Source organism: Corvus brachyrhynchos, unplaced genomic scaffold, assembly GCF_000691975.1.
Source record: "Corvus brachyrhynchos isolate BGI_N302 unplaced genomic scaffold, ASM69197v1 scaffold101, whole genome shotgun sequence".
Classification (NCBI taxonomy): Eukaryota; Metazoa; Chordata; class Aves; order Passeriformes; family Corvidae; genus Corvus; species Corvus brachyrhynchos.
In genome coordinates, this window is record NW_008237239.1 from 13817605 (window position 1) to 13832020 (window position 14416).

At 46.5% G+C, this 14416-nt stretch overlaps 1 protein-coding gene across 1 annotated transcript in view; it reads left to right on the forward strand.

The window, feature by feature from the left end:
• The first annotated feature begins 4890 nt into the window (after positions 1-4890).
• Positions 4891-14416, forward strand: part of VASH2 (vasohibin 2) — a 29712-nt gene continuing 20186 nt past the window's right edge. Inside the window, exons 1-2 of the mRNA XM_008630325.2 lie at positions 4891-5098; positions 7452-7508. Of these exons, the coding sequence (XP_008628547.1) occupies positions 5046-5098; positions 7452-7508 (110 nt within the window). The 5' untranslated portion in view covers positions 4891-5045. The remainder of the gene's footprint in view (positions 5099-7451; positions 7509-14416) is intronic.

The following is a 14416-nucleotide window of genomic DNA, read 5'->3' on the forward strand; positions in this document are numbered from 1 at the left end:
CGAGCGGCCGGGGAGGCTCCAGGGCCGGGTGGCAGGGGGTGACACCGCAGCCCCGAGGATGCTCTCGGGGCAGTGGGGAGAAGGATGGGGCATCTGCTGGCCGAAAGCGCCCAGAACGGGCTACGGGGGCTGCGAGGTGCTTGGGGCTGGAGTTGGTGTGCTGAGGAACAAGTAGGAAGAAAATTACTCCTTTTAGCTTGGAGAGAAAAAAGCAGAAAACAAGAGTTAAAAGAAATCTTCAGGGACTGAGTGAAGCACTTCGTGCAATTTAAAGCAGGTTTTTGTTTTCCTTTTGGAACACAGGCATTTCCTAAAACACAGCGTTGGTCCTCAAATGTAACAAGGGATTTAAAACTCAGACATTTCATTTCCAGTATGTGGAAAGATTCCAAATGCTTTTGTCTTGTACGTTCCTCAGTACAAGCCCCGAACAGCTCTGCCTGACTCAAGTCTTTTTCCTCCAGCCAGCAAATAAAATGTTGATGTCTGCTGTTGTTCCAAGGCTTCTCGACACTGTGCTGCATTCCTGATCGCAATGTCTTTAACACTCTTTGCTTTGGCAGACGTTGAGCTTGATTCACTCCCCACATCTAGCAGCATTAATCAGAGCTGACTGAAGTCTGGCTTGATTCATATCCCTCTGCATGCTGGGGTGAGATGGTTGGGCTGCTGTTGTCATGGTCCAGGCTGTCAGTGATACTGACATGAACCATATGCCTGTTCTTTACGTGGAGTAGAAAGGAAATTCTGTGCACAGGGAAGTTGAAAGCTTATTACATAGGGCTGTATTGAGAAGGTGCTTGTCAAATAAGATTCAGGCTGAAAAGGCCTTTCATCGCTCTTCTGCAATGTTTAGTCCAGTGCAGGTGCAAAAGGGACGATCTCTCTCCACTCGGCTCTCCTTGTGCTGGAACCAGCTTTTGTTTGGATGGGGGAGCATATCCAGCTAAAGAAAAATCGGGTTATGCTGAGTTTGTGGTTCCTTGGTGTGGTTCATCTTGTACTTACACAAGCACTTGAGGTGGAAATGAAGGGGCAGGGAGAGGGCAGAACTTCTAGTTTCAGCAGCCTGACCAGCTTATGCCAGTCTAGATGGCCTACAAACCTGTTTGGTGTTAAAAGATGGCAAAGCACTCACTAGGCTTGACTTTCATCCTTTACTTCCCAGCTCCAGAGCATGTAACTTTTACTGGTGATACCCGTGGTGTGGTGACTGACAAAGCATGAGACATGCCAGTGACTCCAGTGTGCTGACTTGCACACTGTACTCCTGTGGGAATGTCCCGGAGAGCATTGCCCACGGCTTCTTCCTCAGTGCTACAGCACTGGGCTGACTCTCTGTAGCATGTGCTGAAGCTGGGCAGAAGAAAAAATGTTTTGAAATCTGCCTGGCCAAATCATTTGATGCTGATGATCAGTGCAGAGTGCTGTAGGAGTTGTACTCCTCCAGCACTGCCTGGAAGTAAAATTCCTGTTACAGTGATTAATTTCTTCAAGGGCAGGAGAACATGGTGCCCTCTGTGACTAAGTAGCTCTTGCTGGCTCAGTGTGAGACCTCTGGGGTCAGAGGGTAATTTGAGGACTACCTGGCCCTTATTAGGACCAGCACAGCTCAGGTGAGCAAATGAAGGTTAGGAGCCGGTTTTTTTGCCACAAAGTGGTGGTGGATTACTAAAGTTTTGATGGTAGTAGGAATGTGAGGGGAGACTTGTTCCTTAAGTGGTGGTACAAATTTTCTTAATTGGCTTGTGCTGCTGGGTATGTATCACCCTGCAAAAGACCAGGTACTGCTGTTTGGGAGTGATGAGGGAAACTTGTGCCTGTGAGAAGATGATTTGTAATGTGCTTGCATTAATAGTTGGTTCAGGCTGAGTGAGTGGCATGTGCAACTGCTCCATTTCTGCATCTGATCAGTTCTTAATCCCTAGTGATGGGAGAGAGTTTTCATCCCCTCTCCAAGAAGCTCCACTTGATTGCTCTAATCATCTTGGTATTAGTCTCAGCAATCATACACGCAGGGTGGTAAGTAGCTTCTTACTGTGTCGGTGAGGTTGTCCTTACTGGAACAAATGCAAGCTGCAGAGGTGCATGGCTGCATCTCTCTCGGGTGGCACAGTCCTCACAAAAAGCTGCCTTGTCTGCAAGAAGGGCAGTTTTGGAACCTGTGGGGTCCCCACCTCTGACTGTTGGCTTGAGCTCTGGGAATAGTGCAGGCTCACAGTTTGGAAGGGCTGTGCAGTCCTTTACCTGTTCTGTGATCTTGGAGATACTTGGAAGTTTTAACAAATTAAACCTCTCAGCAGCTTCAAGGACTCTTGCCTGTCAGCTCCATCCATGCTGAGTAACAGTGTGCTTGCAGGGGGAGCTAGTAGAAAATGACTTTCTGGCCATTAAGTGAGACAGTGGAATCAGGCAAAATGAGTTTCACGCAGGATGTCTGTGGTGAACTGGGACTACGGCGTTTCCAGCCATGGGATGAGTCTCCAGCTCTGCCACGTGGTCTTGCACTGCAGTGGCTCCACTGTCTATGGAGCTGCTGTTCCTTGGAAAGACTGATATAAGGTCAAGGCTTTTCATCTGACTTGTCTCTGAATTTCACTCACTTTACAAATTCATGGTCTGTAGTGCTGTGTCTGCATTTCCTCTTGCCATTCATGACCTCCTGCTACAAACCCTTGCCTGCTCCTTGCTGCTGTGGATGCATACCAGGAACTGCCTCCAGATGCTGCGTCCTCAGTCACAACAATGCTGTGCTTTCCTTCACTTGTGGTATCGTGCAGCCCTGGCTTCTGCTCCCTGCTGGGTGGGTGCCTAGGATTGCTCCTCCTGCAGCTGGGGCAGGAATCAGGGAGGGAAAAATGTTTGGAAGGCATGTGGCTCCCCAGTGCCTGGCCTGGCTGGCAGCATGGTGTGTGTACTGCCTGCCCTGCGCTGGAGAGAGGAGAGCAGTGCTGGCTTGTGTGGGCTCAGGCTGATGGACACTTTGCCCTCCTTGCCTGAGATCTGGAGGAGCTTGGGCCTCCTGGCTCAGCAGGCCTGCTGAGGTAACTGGAATATGTGCCAGCCAGTGGGAAAACCCTGGTTCTCTTTACCAGACTATGCTCTGGTGTCTGACATGATCATCCTCTTTGCACGATGATGTGATCACCCACCTTGGAGGTGGGGAGCATCTCACTTGGCGGTCCGAGCCTGTGTCCTCTGGTGAGGGTGGCCACTGTGGGTTACAGGAAGGGCTGTGTCTCTTCACACAGGTGCTATCCCTATGGGGTGCTGTCCTGGGTCCCACAGCTGGGTGAGGGCTGGGAAAAGGATGAAATCCCTACCTCGCCAGGTCCCAGCCAGGCCCCTCGCTAGCTGGGACTCTCATTGTCTTGGTGTCTTGTGTAAGTGCAATGCATGCACCTTGAGCTTTTGTACCTTTGAAGCAAAGGATTGAGTATATTGGAGCAGAAACAGCCACCCCGGGGAAGGTGTGACAGCCCTGCCATAATTCCCTTTGTCAGCTCCTTGCTGCTTCTGAAACTTGAGCCTTATCTGGTGTGTTGAGTCCAGGTCTGCCTTTGTGCAGAAGGGACAGGCGAATAATTCACTCAAAGGGGCTGGGTGAGAAAGGAACCTGTGGAACCAAAAACATGCTTCTAATGAAGAGCTTAGGCATGAAAATCGTGATTAAGAAGTGCTAATGAGTCTTGCTCCTAACTCCCACTGGTGAGAGGAGAAAGCCCACGTGTGCAGGCATGCCGGCACCCATGTAGCACTGGGATGGCGGGGGTAAGCTGGAAGCCTCGCCATCTGCTTGCCGCTGACAGTATTTTTCTGTGTGCCAGTAGTGTAAGAGTCTCTGGTTTGGTCCTTTTTTCCCCCTTCTCCGAGGGGTATTTACTATTTGACTGTAGTAACTTGCTGTGTGTTGTAAATGCTGGGTTTTGGTCGCCTTGGGATTACCAGTGCTCACTCTCTGAAGGCAAACACACAATCTTAATGGAGGTGAGAACTGGAGAGGAAAATCTCTGTGGTAGACATGGCCCCATACCACCTTGAACTTGCTGTTCTTACCTGTAATTGCTGACTTGAAGTGTATTAAGGACAGTGATATGTCACTGTATGAGCTTTAAACTATGCTTACAGCTATGTGGGCCCACCGATGCTTTTCTTTGCACCTTGTCACAGCTGCCCAAATTGCTAGTTCCTGAATTTGAATCTGCATTAATATTCAAATAAACTGCTTCTTTCACAATGTTTGTGAGAATTGTGCTAACTTCTTTTCAGCCATGCTGCCTACTTTAATATCTTCTGACCCCATGTTTTGCAGTCTCACCCCTAAAATAAGTGGACTTGGGACAAGGCTTTACCCTTTCCCTGCATGGCTGTAGGCTCAGGAGCCAAATAGCTGTGGGGATTAAACATGGATTGAGGGCCCGTCTTCTTAAAATGCTTAGGCACAAGCAGATGCCTTATAAGATTTTGGAAAAATCCCATTATGTTGCCAGTCTATATATTTAAGTGTCTTAATGTCATTAAATATTTGGGTCCCAGGTGGTCTTCTAGGTACCATGCTCTCTCTCCCTAGTAAGCGTGCTGCAGACACATGGCAGATGGGAAATTATGCAGCCCAGGATCCTTGTCTCCTTTTATCTTTCTCTTGTGGTAAAGGAGGCAAAAAATTAGACTTGAAATGGCTTCCTGGGGGAGGGAGAACAGCAGAGTCAGTACTGGGACTCTGCTCATCCAAACTGCCCTGTGCTGGCGGGGGGGATGGGAAGCACAGGCTTTCTGTGGCCACCCTGCCACGGCCTCTCTGTGCAGGGACAGGACTGGCTCTACTGCTGGGGCAGCCCCTGTGGTCAGCAGGATGACTTTGCCTGCTGCTTGAGTTCACGTGGGGTTTAAGCCATCTGTGCTGCCACACTGTATTGCACTAAGCACATGCCGCTGCTCGAGTAAATCACTTATCTGCTCTGCGGGGAGCAGTGGCTGTCTAACCTCTTTATCTTTTTTCTTGTGTCCAGCCCTCGGTGCCGCCAGTGCCAAACTACAAGCTCTCCATGTCAATCCCAGAATGGCTTCAGGCAATACAGACCTACATGAAGATGCTGCAGTATCCTTCTTGAGCATGTGGTCTCCGGAAAGAAGGCTGACTTGTGCCTGGCGTGAATTAACAGAACTTTACTGAAGCTTTAGCTGGTTGCAAGGGCTTGGGATCATTTGGGGGTAAAAGGACGCCTCCAGGGATTTGTGATAGCACCAGCAGCACTGAGCTTGTCATAGCAATCCTCTGGGAGATGTAATTAACTTTAAATGATACTGAAAATTTTAACTGAAGTGACGTTGGTGGGAATAGAAGTGCTTATTTTGAAGTTGATTTATGAGGATATTATGATCGGATTGTGATGCCTGGAGAAATAATATGGCACCTTGTCATAAAGCGACTAAGAGAGAGCCAGTGTTGTGGCAAACCCTTTCTCCCTCTGCCTTGGCAGCCCCTGTGGGCTCCCTGAGGATTGCCTGTGTGCTCAGCTTGCAGGAAGTGCTTGTCATTGGGGCGAGGGGCACAAGCAACTGTCCGGACCCCAGGGTGGGCAGGCTTGCCTGTGACACAGGAACTGACCAAAGGAATCTCCCTTCCAGATGTTCCACCTTGCTTGGGGGATTCATCAGGGATCTACACATCTGGCTGGCCTCTCTGTCACTGCCCCATGCCCAGTTCCTGACTGTTTCCATTGCTGACAGATAATTTCAGAGAAGGTTGCTGGCCCATATGCTGCTCTTCTGTTTCCCTTTCTCTCTAAACTCTGCCTTTTTGTGTACGTGTGTGTGGGGAAGCTGTGGGGATGAAGAATGAGTGTAAAGTCCTGGTAAGGATTAAGAAAGGATATGGGTGGCAGCTGGAAGAACATCTAAAAATAGCAGGCGCGGTTGGCTTGGTGGGGAGTCGTGGTTGGGATCAAGGCGTCAGCCGGGCCTGGAGCTGCAGCAGCTGCTGTGGGGAGGGAGGCTGGGGCCTGCCTGCTCTGCAGGGGGACGGTGCATTTCTCTTCCTTATGTCAGCCACTTGGCCAGGACAAGAGGCTTATTGCTCACTGGGATTGTGCCAGAGAGGATACCGTGTCATACAGAGCTCCAAAAATTACATTATCCCCCACCTCACCCTGTAGTGGTTTTGAAATGCTGCATTCTGATATGTAGCAGGAGCAGGCCTTAGGCACAGGGTTTGGATCTGTGTTCAGAAAAGCTTCAAAGTGGGCTGGGGAGCAGTGTCTGGGCTTCCTTTGAGGGCTGAAAGAGGATGTATGCTTTGTGCAGAGCACCCTGAAAGGGCCTCATGAATTAGGTTTTGAAGGCAGGAGGGAAGTAAAGCCTTGTTTGTGGAGAATTCTGAACTCTAATTGAAGTCAGTTCAGAGCATCCTGTTGAGAGCTGGAGTTTTTATTTAGGCTATGGTTATATGCCCAGCAGCTGTGCTATTTATGCCTTGCAAGCAGCTTTTTGCTTCCATGGGGTCACCTGCCTCTGCCCTGGTATCTGCCTTGGTATTGCCAGCTTTACTGGCATGAACATTCTGATGGGAATAGAATTTGGGAACTAGGTTAGAAAAGAGATTCAACTGGAAAAGTAACCTAGCAAAAGTAAGGGCAGTGTGATAACTTTTTTTTGCAAAGCTTTGTTGGGTTTTTTTGTTTTGTTTTTGTTTTTACGAATGGATTGGTTTCCTGGTCTGATTTATTGCATTACTGCTTGAACAGCAATGCTCAAGGAGCAGGGAAGAGACTGCTTTTGGTGGCTGCTGCATGGCAGCCTGTGCTTCTAGGCAAGTGGTGCCAAGATTAGGCATCATCTGGCATCATTTGTGATGAACTTTTCTGCCGTACTCGTAGTGTTAACTAATGACCTTGATTTGCATGTAGCTGGTTGTTTTCATTTCAAGAACACTGTATTTTATAGAGAATGATTTATATATCCTAACTGTAAATGGATGCACCTGCAATGGTTTTGGTTTACAGGTCATAGGTGAGCTACGTGGCCGATGGAGTTAAAAGACTTCTAAAGGAAATAAATTTTTTCAGACCATGGATTATGCTGATTGGTTTGGGTAGGCTATGAAAGCTTTCTCTTGTCCAAGTGCGAGACTTTTTTTCAAACTTGCAACATAGTAATGAGTGGGACTTAGTGGAAAAGAGAATTTATAACCTTCAAATGCTGAATTTGAGTGTCATTTAGATGGACAACCTTAATACCTGACTCTGCACCTACTGCTGTTAATAGATCATATTAAAAGACAAGTGAAAAGTTTTGTTTTATTTCATGTGCCAGTGTTTCATATCTGGGAGTCAATGGCTTTTACTGCCTGTTTTGTGTTTCAGCAGTAACTCAGAACTGGAATTCACCTTTTGAGCAGTGTTATTTTATTGTTTGACTGTTCAGGTTACTTTCCTTTGACAGACGAAATACAGATACAATCACACGGGAACACAGTTCTTCGAGATCAGAAAAACCAGACCTCTAAGTGGGTAAGTGTCACTGGAGCTGCTCTAGTGCCCTTGTCCCTGATCACCTGGCGTTTAAGCACTGCAGCACCATGGCATGGGAGGGCTGTCTCCTCTGTGCCACAGCTTCTGTGGGAGGGCCAAAGCTGCCTGTGTTGCTGCCTTTGTGAGGAGTGTCCCAGCTTGCTGCTGGGTGGCAAATGGACCATCGAGAGCCAACAAGTGGAAGGGGCTGTTCTTGCTCAGCAGCTGTGTGGGAACTGCTTGGCTGCAGGCCAGAGCTGCATGCACAGGGGTGGGAAAACTCTCTGCTTATTGGTGTTGGGCTGGGAGGGCTGGGCTGTTTTTCTGAAAACTGATTAAGTCCTGATATTCTGGTTGTGCTGTAATGCCCTTTGTGGGTGGTAGGAAGAGATTAGCTGTGCAAAATGCAGCAAAAAAGACATCCTGGGCACAGTCATTTTCCCTGAAGGATCACAATGGACTGTTTAAGTTGTGTCCGTGCTTCTCCCTTGCTACTCATCTTGCTGCTCCTTCCATGTGCTGGACTTGTGCTGGTTGGTGATGAGTTGTGCAGTGCAAGTATGAACATGTGCCCAGGGAGCCTGGCAGCAGAGAACTGGGGTCTCTTGCACATTAGAACTGCAGCATACTTAGGACATCTCTTTGACAGAACCCAATAAATTAGCAGGTTAGGGCAGGAAGGGTGTTGACAACATTATGCTTTTATTTTAGGGTGAAATTTAGATAAGCAGAATGTAATTACTCCCATAGACTGGTCTGTCTCTAGCTCTTCCCAGCTCTCTGTCATTAATCTAATGGTCCCTCACTCTAAAATTCCAGTTCCCATCTCAGCTTTGTGCTTCAGGTTTTCATCTTGGTGACAGCAATCTTTCTCACCTCCTTTATCTAATGTTCACTGCTCTGGTGGAACTAGTTTAAAACAAATCTTGTGCCTTGAATGATAGATGGGTTTACAGAAGCTTAAACCAATTTTCAAGCTGCTCAGTCATTTTTAAATTTGTCCCATTACTTTTTTCAAAGGAAGTGAAGGATGAAAATGAATTATGCTCAGCACTTACCACTTAAAAGGTCGTCATCTTCCTGCACTGGATAAAAGCCTGCCTTTCGAGGATGGTGCTCTTTCCTAGAAGGGAACAGATACAGTGCTTGCAGCTGGAGATGTGCCTGTGGCTTTGAATCCTCTCCCAAGTGGAGCCATTTCCTCTGCTTATCTGCCTTAGAGTTTGCCTGGGGACGAGTGTCTGACTCCTCTCCTTGTCTTGTTGCTGCTAGGAACTTCTTCGAATGGGGTGGCAGCAGGACTTCTGTGGAGTTAAGGATGGAGACCGTGGGAATGCTCCAACCCCTCAGGGGCTGCCAGCTTTCCAGGCACAGTTGCCTGAACATGATGTGTGCTGGACTGGAGCAGTGTGAAGTCCTGAGACCTGTGCTGCTTTGCTCCAGGATTGGGTAGATGGGAGTGCTGGGAGGAGTGGAGCTGTCAGGAGCACGTGTTGCTGCCCAGATCCTGTTGTACTGCTGTAGGGCTCCAACACTTGCCTGTCTTGGTTTCTCCAATTTTGAGAAGGAGAACGCATGCAAGACTGTCTGAAGTTCCTGTCATTTTTATGAAACCAAAATTCCGGTTGTTTTTACAAAACTTACAGTTTCTGGTTTAGATTTCAGATCTTCTAAAATTCACCTGGCCAAGTCAGGAGGATGGGACCAGACTATTTTCAGTGGTGCCCAGTGACAGGACAAGAGGCAATGGACAGAAACTGAACCTGGAAGTTCCATCTGACTGTGAGGAAAAAAATTTTTACCTTTAGGGTGACAGGCTGCCCAGAGAGGCTATGGAGTCTGCTCTGGAGATACTCAAAACCTACCTGTGCAGCCTGCTCTCAATGAACCTGCTTTAGCAGGAGGGTTGGATAGATAATCTCCAGAGGTCCCTTCCAGCCCCAGCTTCTGTGATTCTGTGTGAATACTGCATTGATTGCTCTGTAATTTTGAGGTGTGCATGAAAACTTTCCTTTTCTTCATCTGGTGTGCAGGTCAGTTTTCATCAAAGCTGAAAAATCACCTACACCCCATTTTTTTTTTCCTGAGAGGTGTGTTCCCCTTTGCAAGAAATCTGCTCCTAGTATGGCAATGACAGGCATCTTGTGCTGAGGTGACAGGAGCTGCTCTGAGCCATTTCTGTGGTGTGAAAGGCCTCACTTGCTGCCACACAAAGTTTCCATTTGCAAGTTGATCGGGCAAGATGCTGAAAGCCTCCAATTGCCACTGGCTCTTGAAAAATGAGGCTGTTCCCAGAGCTTTATTGATGCTAAACATATTGCTGATTTCATAATGTGAGGGCTCAAAGCTAATGAAAGTATTACGAGATCTTTGGCAGCCTCTCTTCAAGACAGCAGTGGCTGGACACAAAGAAGCTGAGTACTAGATGGAAATTGAATATTCATAAATTCATGTGAAAGTGTCCTAAAGCAGCTGGGGCATATTAATGAGTTTTTCTATTATGGAGAGAGGACTAGATATTGTAGAGATTTACTGCCAGCATCAGTGTGATGTATGAGAAAATAAAAATGCGTGGCTGAGCGTAGGAGGAATAGCATAAATTATCTATAGGAACTCATTAAGGGATATAGTCTTGCTATAACTCAGTATTTACAATCTCTTTAAGAAAAAGTCACTCTTATTATCAGCTTAACTTTTAGAGTGTCAGACACCATGTGGATTTGTCTAGACTGCAGATAGCACTTTTGGAAACGTTAGATTTCTGTTGGCGTAGCTGTGTGAGTCAGGGTGGCAGAGCTGTGAACCTGTAAACTTTGTGTGCTGTTCTTGTTGTGCAGGCAAACTGTGTCTGAAAATGTGTCTGGGTCTCACCTCTCCTGAGTTGGCTGTATTTGCACAAAATCCAAATTTACAGGTGTAGCTACATCCGCCGTAGGAGTGCTTTGCTAATACAGGTATCCTAACCTGGGGCAGTGCCCTTCACTGGCTTCATGATGTACCTTTTTGTGCTAAGTAGGTGAAGGACACCCTGTGAAGTTCAGCTCTGCTGATCCATGTGTGCATGCATGTGATATGAATGTTTCAGACACCAGTAGGACTGGTTTTCCTTTTCCCATGCAGGATTATGCTGGCTAAACCTATATTACGACTTTTGTTGGTACTACCAGTCTGATAAAAAATGGTACTTTTGACTGACATAGCCATTCTTTTTAAAACTTCCAAGCTTAGATCATGTAAGAGCTTTAGGAAAAAAGTGCCTGGATATCTAGTAATATCTGTAACTGTGAATTCAGTATCAACAAGCTGTTACTCCTGGGTTTACAAGGAGAGATAAGCCCTCTGGCAGCTTCTGTTCTAGGATGCAGGCGTGAGGCACAGTGAGAAACAAATCTCTTTGTCCTCCACAGAGTATCTGGTGAGGTGCGGTATTGTACTGTCCCCTCCAGTTAAGTGCCAGCTGAACAGGGGACCTACAACTGAAGCAGAAACGGATGTTTGGGTGGGTTCTGTGGTCTTTGAGAAATCAGAGCCCAGAAGCTGCTCTGTGAGGAGTGAGAGACGTTCAGTGGCTGCAGATATAAAAATGTGTAATCGATTGCAATAAAGGAGCGCGATAGGAGCTGTCACGTGGCAATGATGCAAGCAAATAACAGGGAAGGGGAGACAGGAAATCATACTGTTTCCACACACCATGTTATTAGGGAACACTGATGGGGCTGTAAAGAAAAATGGGCTCGTACCATTTCCAGACAATAGACTGCAGAAGGCATTTGAACATCTGCTTCTCTCTCGCACAAAGGGGGAACGTAACAGATACGGTGTGCTGTTCAGCATGTGGTGGAAATGCTTTTGCTCCTGAAACACTGTTTTTGAGAAGATTCGCAAGATTTACGCTGCTGTTTTATCTCCTTTTGCTCTTGTTGGTGCCTTTCTCTTCTCTCTTGGCTTCATTATCATGAATGAAACTGTCAGGAGCCTTAGAAAAACTTGGGAGAGGGAGATTTTATGGATCTCATACAAAGTACATGTGCCCGTGCAAGGAGAATTTTGTGGAAAAATGTGCTGAAGGGTCTCACTAATAAAAACATTTATTCAGTCTTGTAGGAGTCTTTTTGGTGAAGGTAATGGGGAGCCTCTCCTAAGCATGGTCATCTCTGAAGGGACTCCAGTATGATCAGTGCCAGCTGGTGAGATCCTCCAGTTCTAGGCATGCTGAAAGGTTTTAAGATTTTTCTAGCCTGTATATGAAATTGGGTGCCCAAGTGAAAAATCTGGGAGCAAAAGGAATCCATGGTTCCCATGAGCTGTCTTTAGACACTGCCATTTTAAACAGAAAGCATCCTAAAGAGGCAAAGTCAACTCCTTTCAGGGCCTCTCTTACTGCAGAAAGCAAGGGAGATAGTCCTGGTGGGCTCCTGAAAACACTGAAATAAATTTGAATCAATTAACAAGGAAATATCACTGTCTGCCAGGGACTAGATCTTGAGGGAGGAACAAGCATCCTGTTCCTGTTGGCTACATTTGTTAGAGGCAGAAGTGTTCACTGTGGTCTGGAATAGAGATCTGCCTGGCAGACGTCAGATAGGGATGTAAATGCCACAAAGGGAAGCTGCAAGGTGCTTGTCTTTGACTGTAGCAGTCTCCCCTAAGTTCCTGGAAGAGATGGGCTGCCCCCATGCTCACTGGAGTGTGGGGAGAGGGTGACTCTTGGCTAATTCCCAGCTGTCTGGTATAAGACTGTAAAGAATAGCTATACATGTGAAATCTTTTCAGGTAACTGTCAAGATTTAAGGAAAATCACAGAAGCAAACTCTGCTAAGGCAGGGGATTGAAATGCTTGATGCTGTTTTAAAATTCTTTTCTGCTTTCCTTAAATCTCCTTTCACAAGTTTAACTGTGCAGACTTTCTGGTCATTATTAATGTCTGAGACAGTGTGATAGGAATTTAAGAGTTAGAGAAAAGGGGGAAAGGACAAATCAAAGAGTACCTGTAAGGAGTTGTTTTCAAATGAGCTGAATGGTCTGTCATTTGCCATAGGTCATTTGCCATAGATCCCTTAGAGAGCTGACAAGCAGCCTCCAACTATTAATATTTGTGATAAGGGAGCATGGGGAGGGTGGGTGCTGGGGAAGGCAAAGATAGCAGCCTTTAAAAAGATAAGTCTAGGAACTTTGAGTTTATCTGCAGTTCAGGGGAAGGGAAAGGCAACATTAATGTTGTTGGGCATGGTTTGTTTCTGAGAATTTCCTTCTATGAGGGTGAAAGAGCTTTTGTCAACCAGGGAGAAGACGTGGGTATAGTAACTTCTTGTTTTAGTGTGGCTTTTGATAAGGCCACTTTGAGTCTAAATAAAACTATTTAATGTAAGGACCCAACTTGGTGAAAGGCAGCACGTAGAAAGTGTCACTTTACCAATCTTTCCTAGCAGAGATTGTGAGTTGAAGTGTGCAGTGTCTGTCCCAGCTCAGTTTTTTCTTAGTGGTATGGGTAAGACTAATTGTTTGCTGATGGATGGTTTGCAGTCCAGGCTGGACAAAGTGACCAGGCTTTGAAAAGTGAAATTGGGATATTGAGTGATCTCTTGGGCTGGAACAAACAGGAGATAATTTAGTGAGGGTAAATGCAGAGGAGGGTTTGGGAATAGCCAGCTGTGGAGAACAAAAGGCTAGTTTTGCAAAGAAGAATATGAGCTTAAAAAAATTAAAGAAACCAAACAAAATTCACCAAAAAAGCCCAAGCAAAAAAATCCCCACCCCTAACAAAAAAAACTTCCCAACCAACCCACAAAAAAAACCCACCAAAAAACCACCAGAACCCAATTCAGTGTGGGCCAACAGGGAAAAGCCAACAGCACACTGACTTGGTTGCAAATACACACCGAAAGATGGATTCAGAAGGAAATTGGTCTGTTTGTACTGTTGTGGCCTTAGCCAAAGGACTGTGAGAAGTTGAAGGGATTCCAAAATTGAAAGAAACATTGTCCTAAAATCATAACCTAAAGGAGAAGCTTTCTGGGAGAGTGAGGGAAGAATTAAATAAAAATTGGTGTCTGCTTTCTCATGTTCACAGAGGAGAGGGTAGATTACAGTCTTTTGCATATACAAATGTCTGTAGCAAGAGGAGAGATAATAAATGGTCTCCATACCCACTGTGGAGAGCAGAAATAGCTCCTGATTTAATTTGCAAAAAGGGAAGGATTTAGTTTAAACATTAGGGGACCTTCTTAGATGCAAGGTTAAGTATAGGATAGATTAGCTAGTGCGTTCCCAGGCTTTTGAGAAGCCAGTTGAAAGTAGACTGAAAAATAATCTGTGAGGAGTGATTTAGATTTGGCTTGTGCTACCTTGGGCAGAGCAGTGGCTTGGGGATTCTCCAGAGGCTCTGCTTCCAATACAAACACAGGGTTTAAGCCCATGCTTCGACTCAAACTTGTTAAAAGTGGAAGAACTCTCAGTGGCTCTTGAACTGGGTCATGCACATAAACCCTGCGGTCCGTGCTGTAAATGCAGAGAGGAAGCAAACTGTTTGCAGAGTATTCCCCGGGATTCCAGGATGGATGTGTGTGAGGGCACAGCCTGCCCCAGGGCTGCAGGTGGGTGCTGGTTTGCTGAGCACTGGTGGTGCCTCCTGAGCGGTGCTCCCCTCGTGCAGACCCTCATCACTGTCCTGCTCCAGAGGTGTTTCTGTGTTTCTGAGCTGCCAGGTCCCGCTGCAGCTCCTGGATCCAGGTGTAGGTTACTGTGTGTGCCTGAGGAGGAGATGCTGGCCCTGCCCCTACCCCTCAGACTGTGTTAACCAGGCATAGGTCACACTAAAGAGCTTGAAGATAAATAACTTTACAAGCTGACATTTTTCCTCATGATGCACGTTCATAACCAGCTGTCTTTTTATGGTTTTTTTTTTTTTT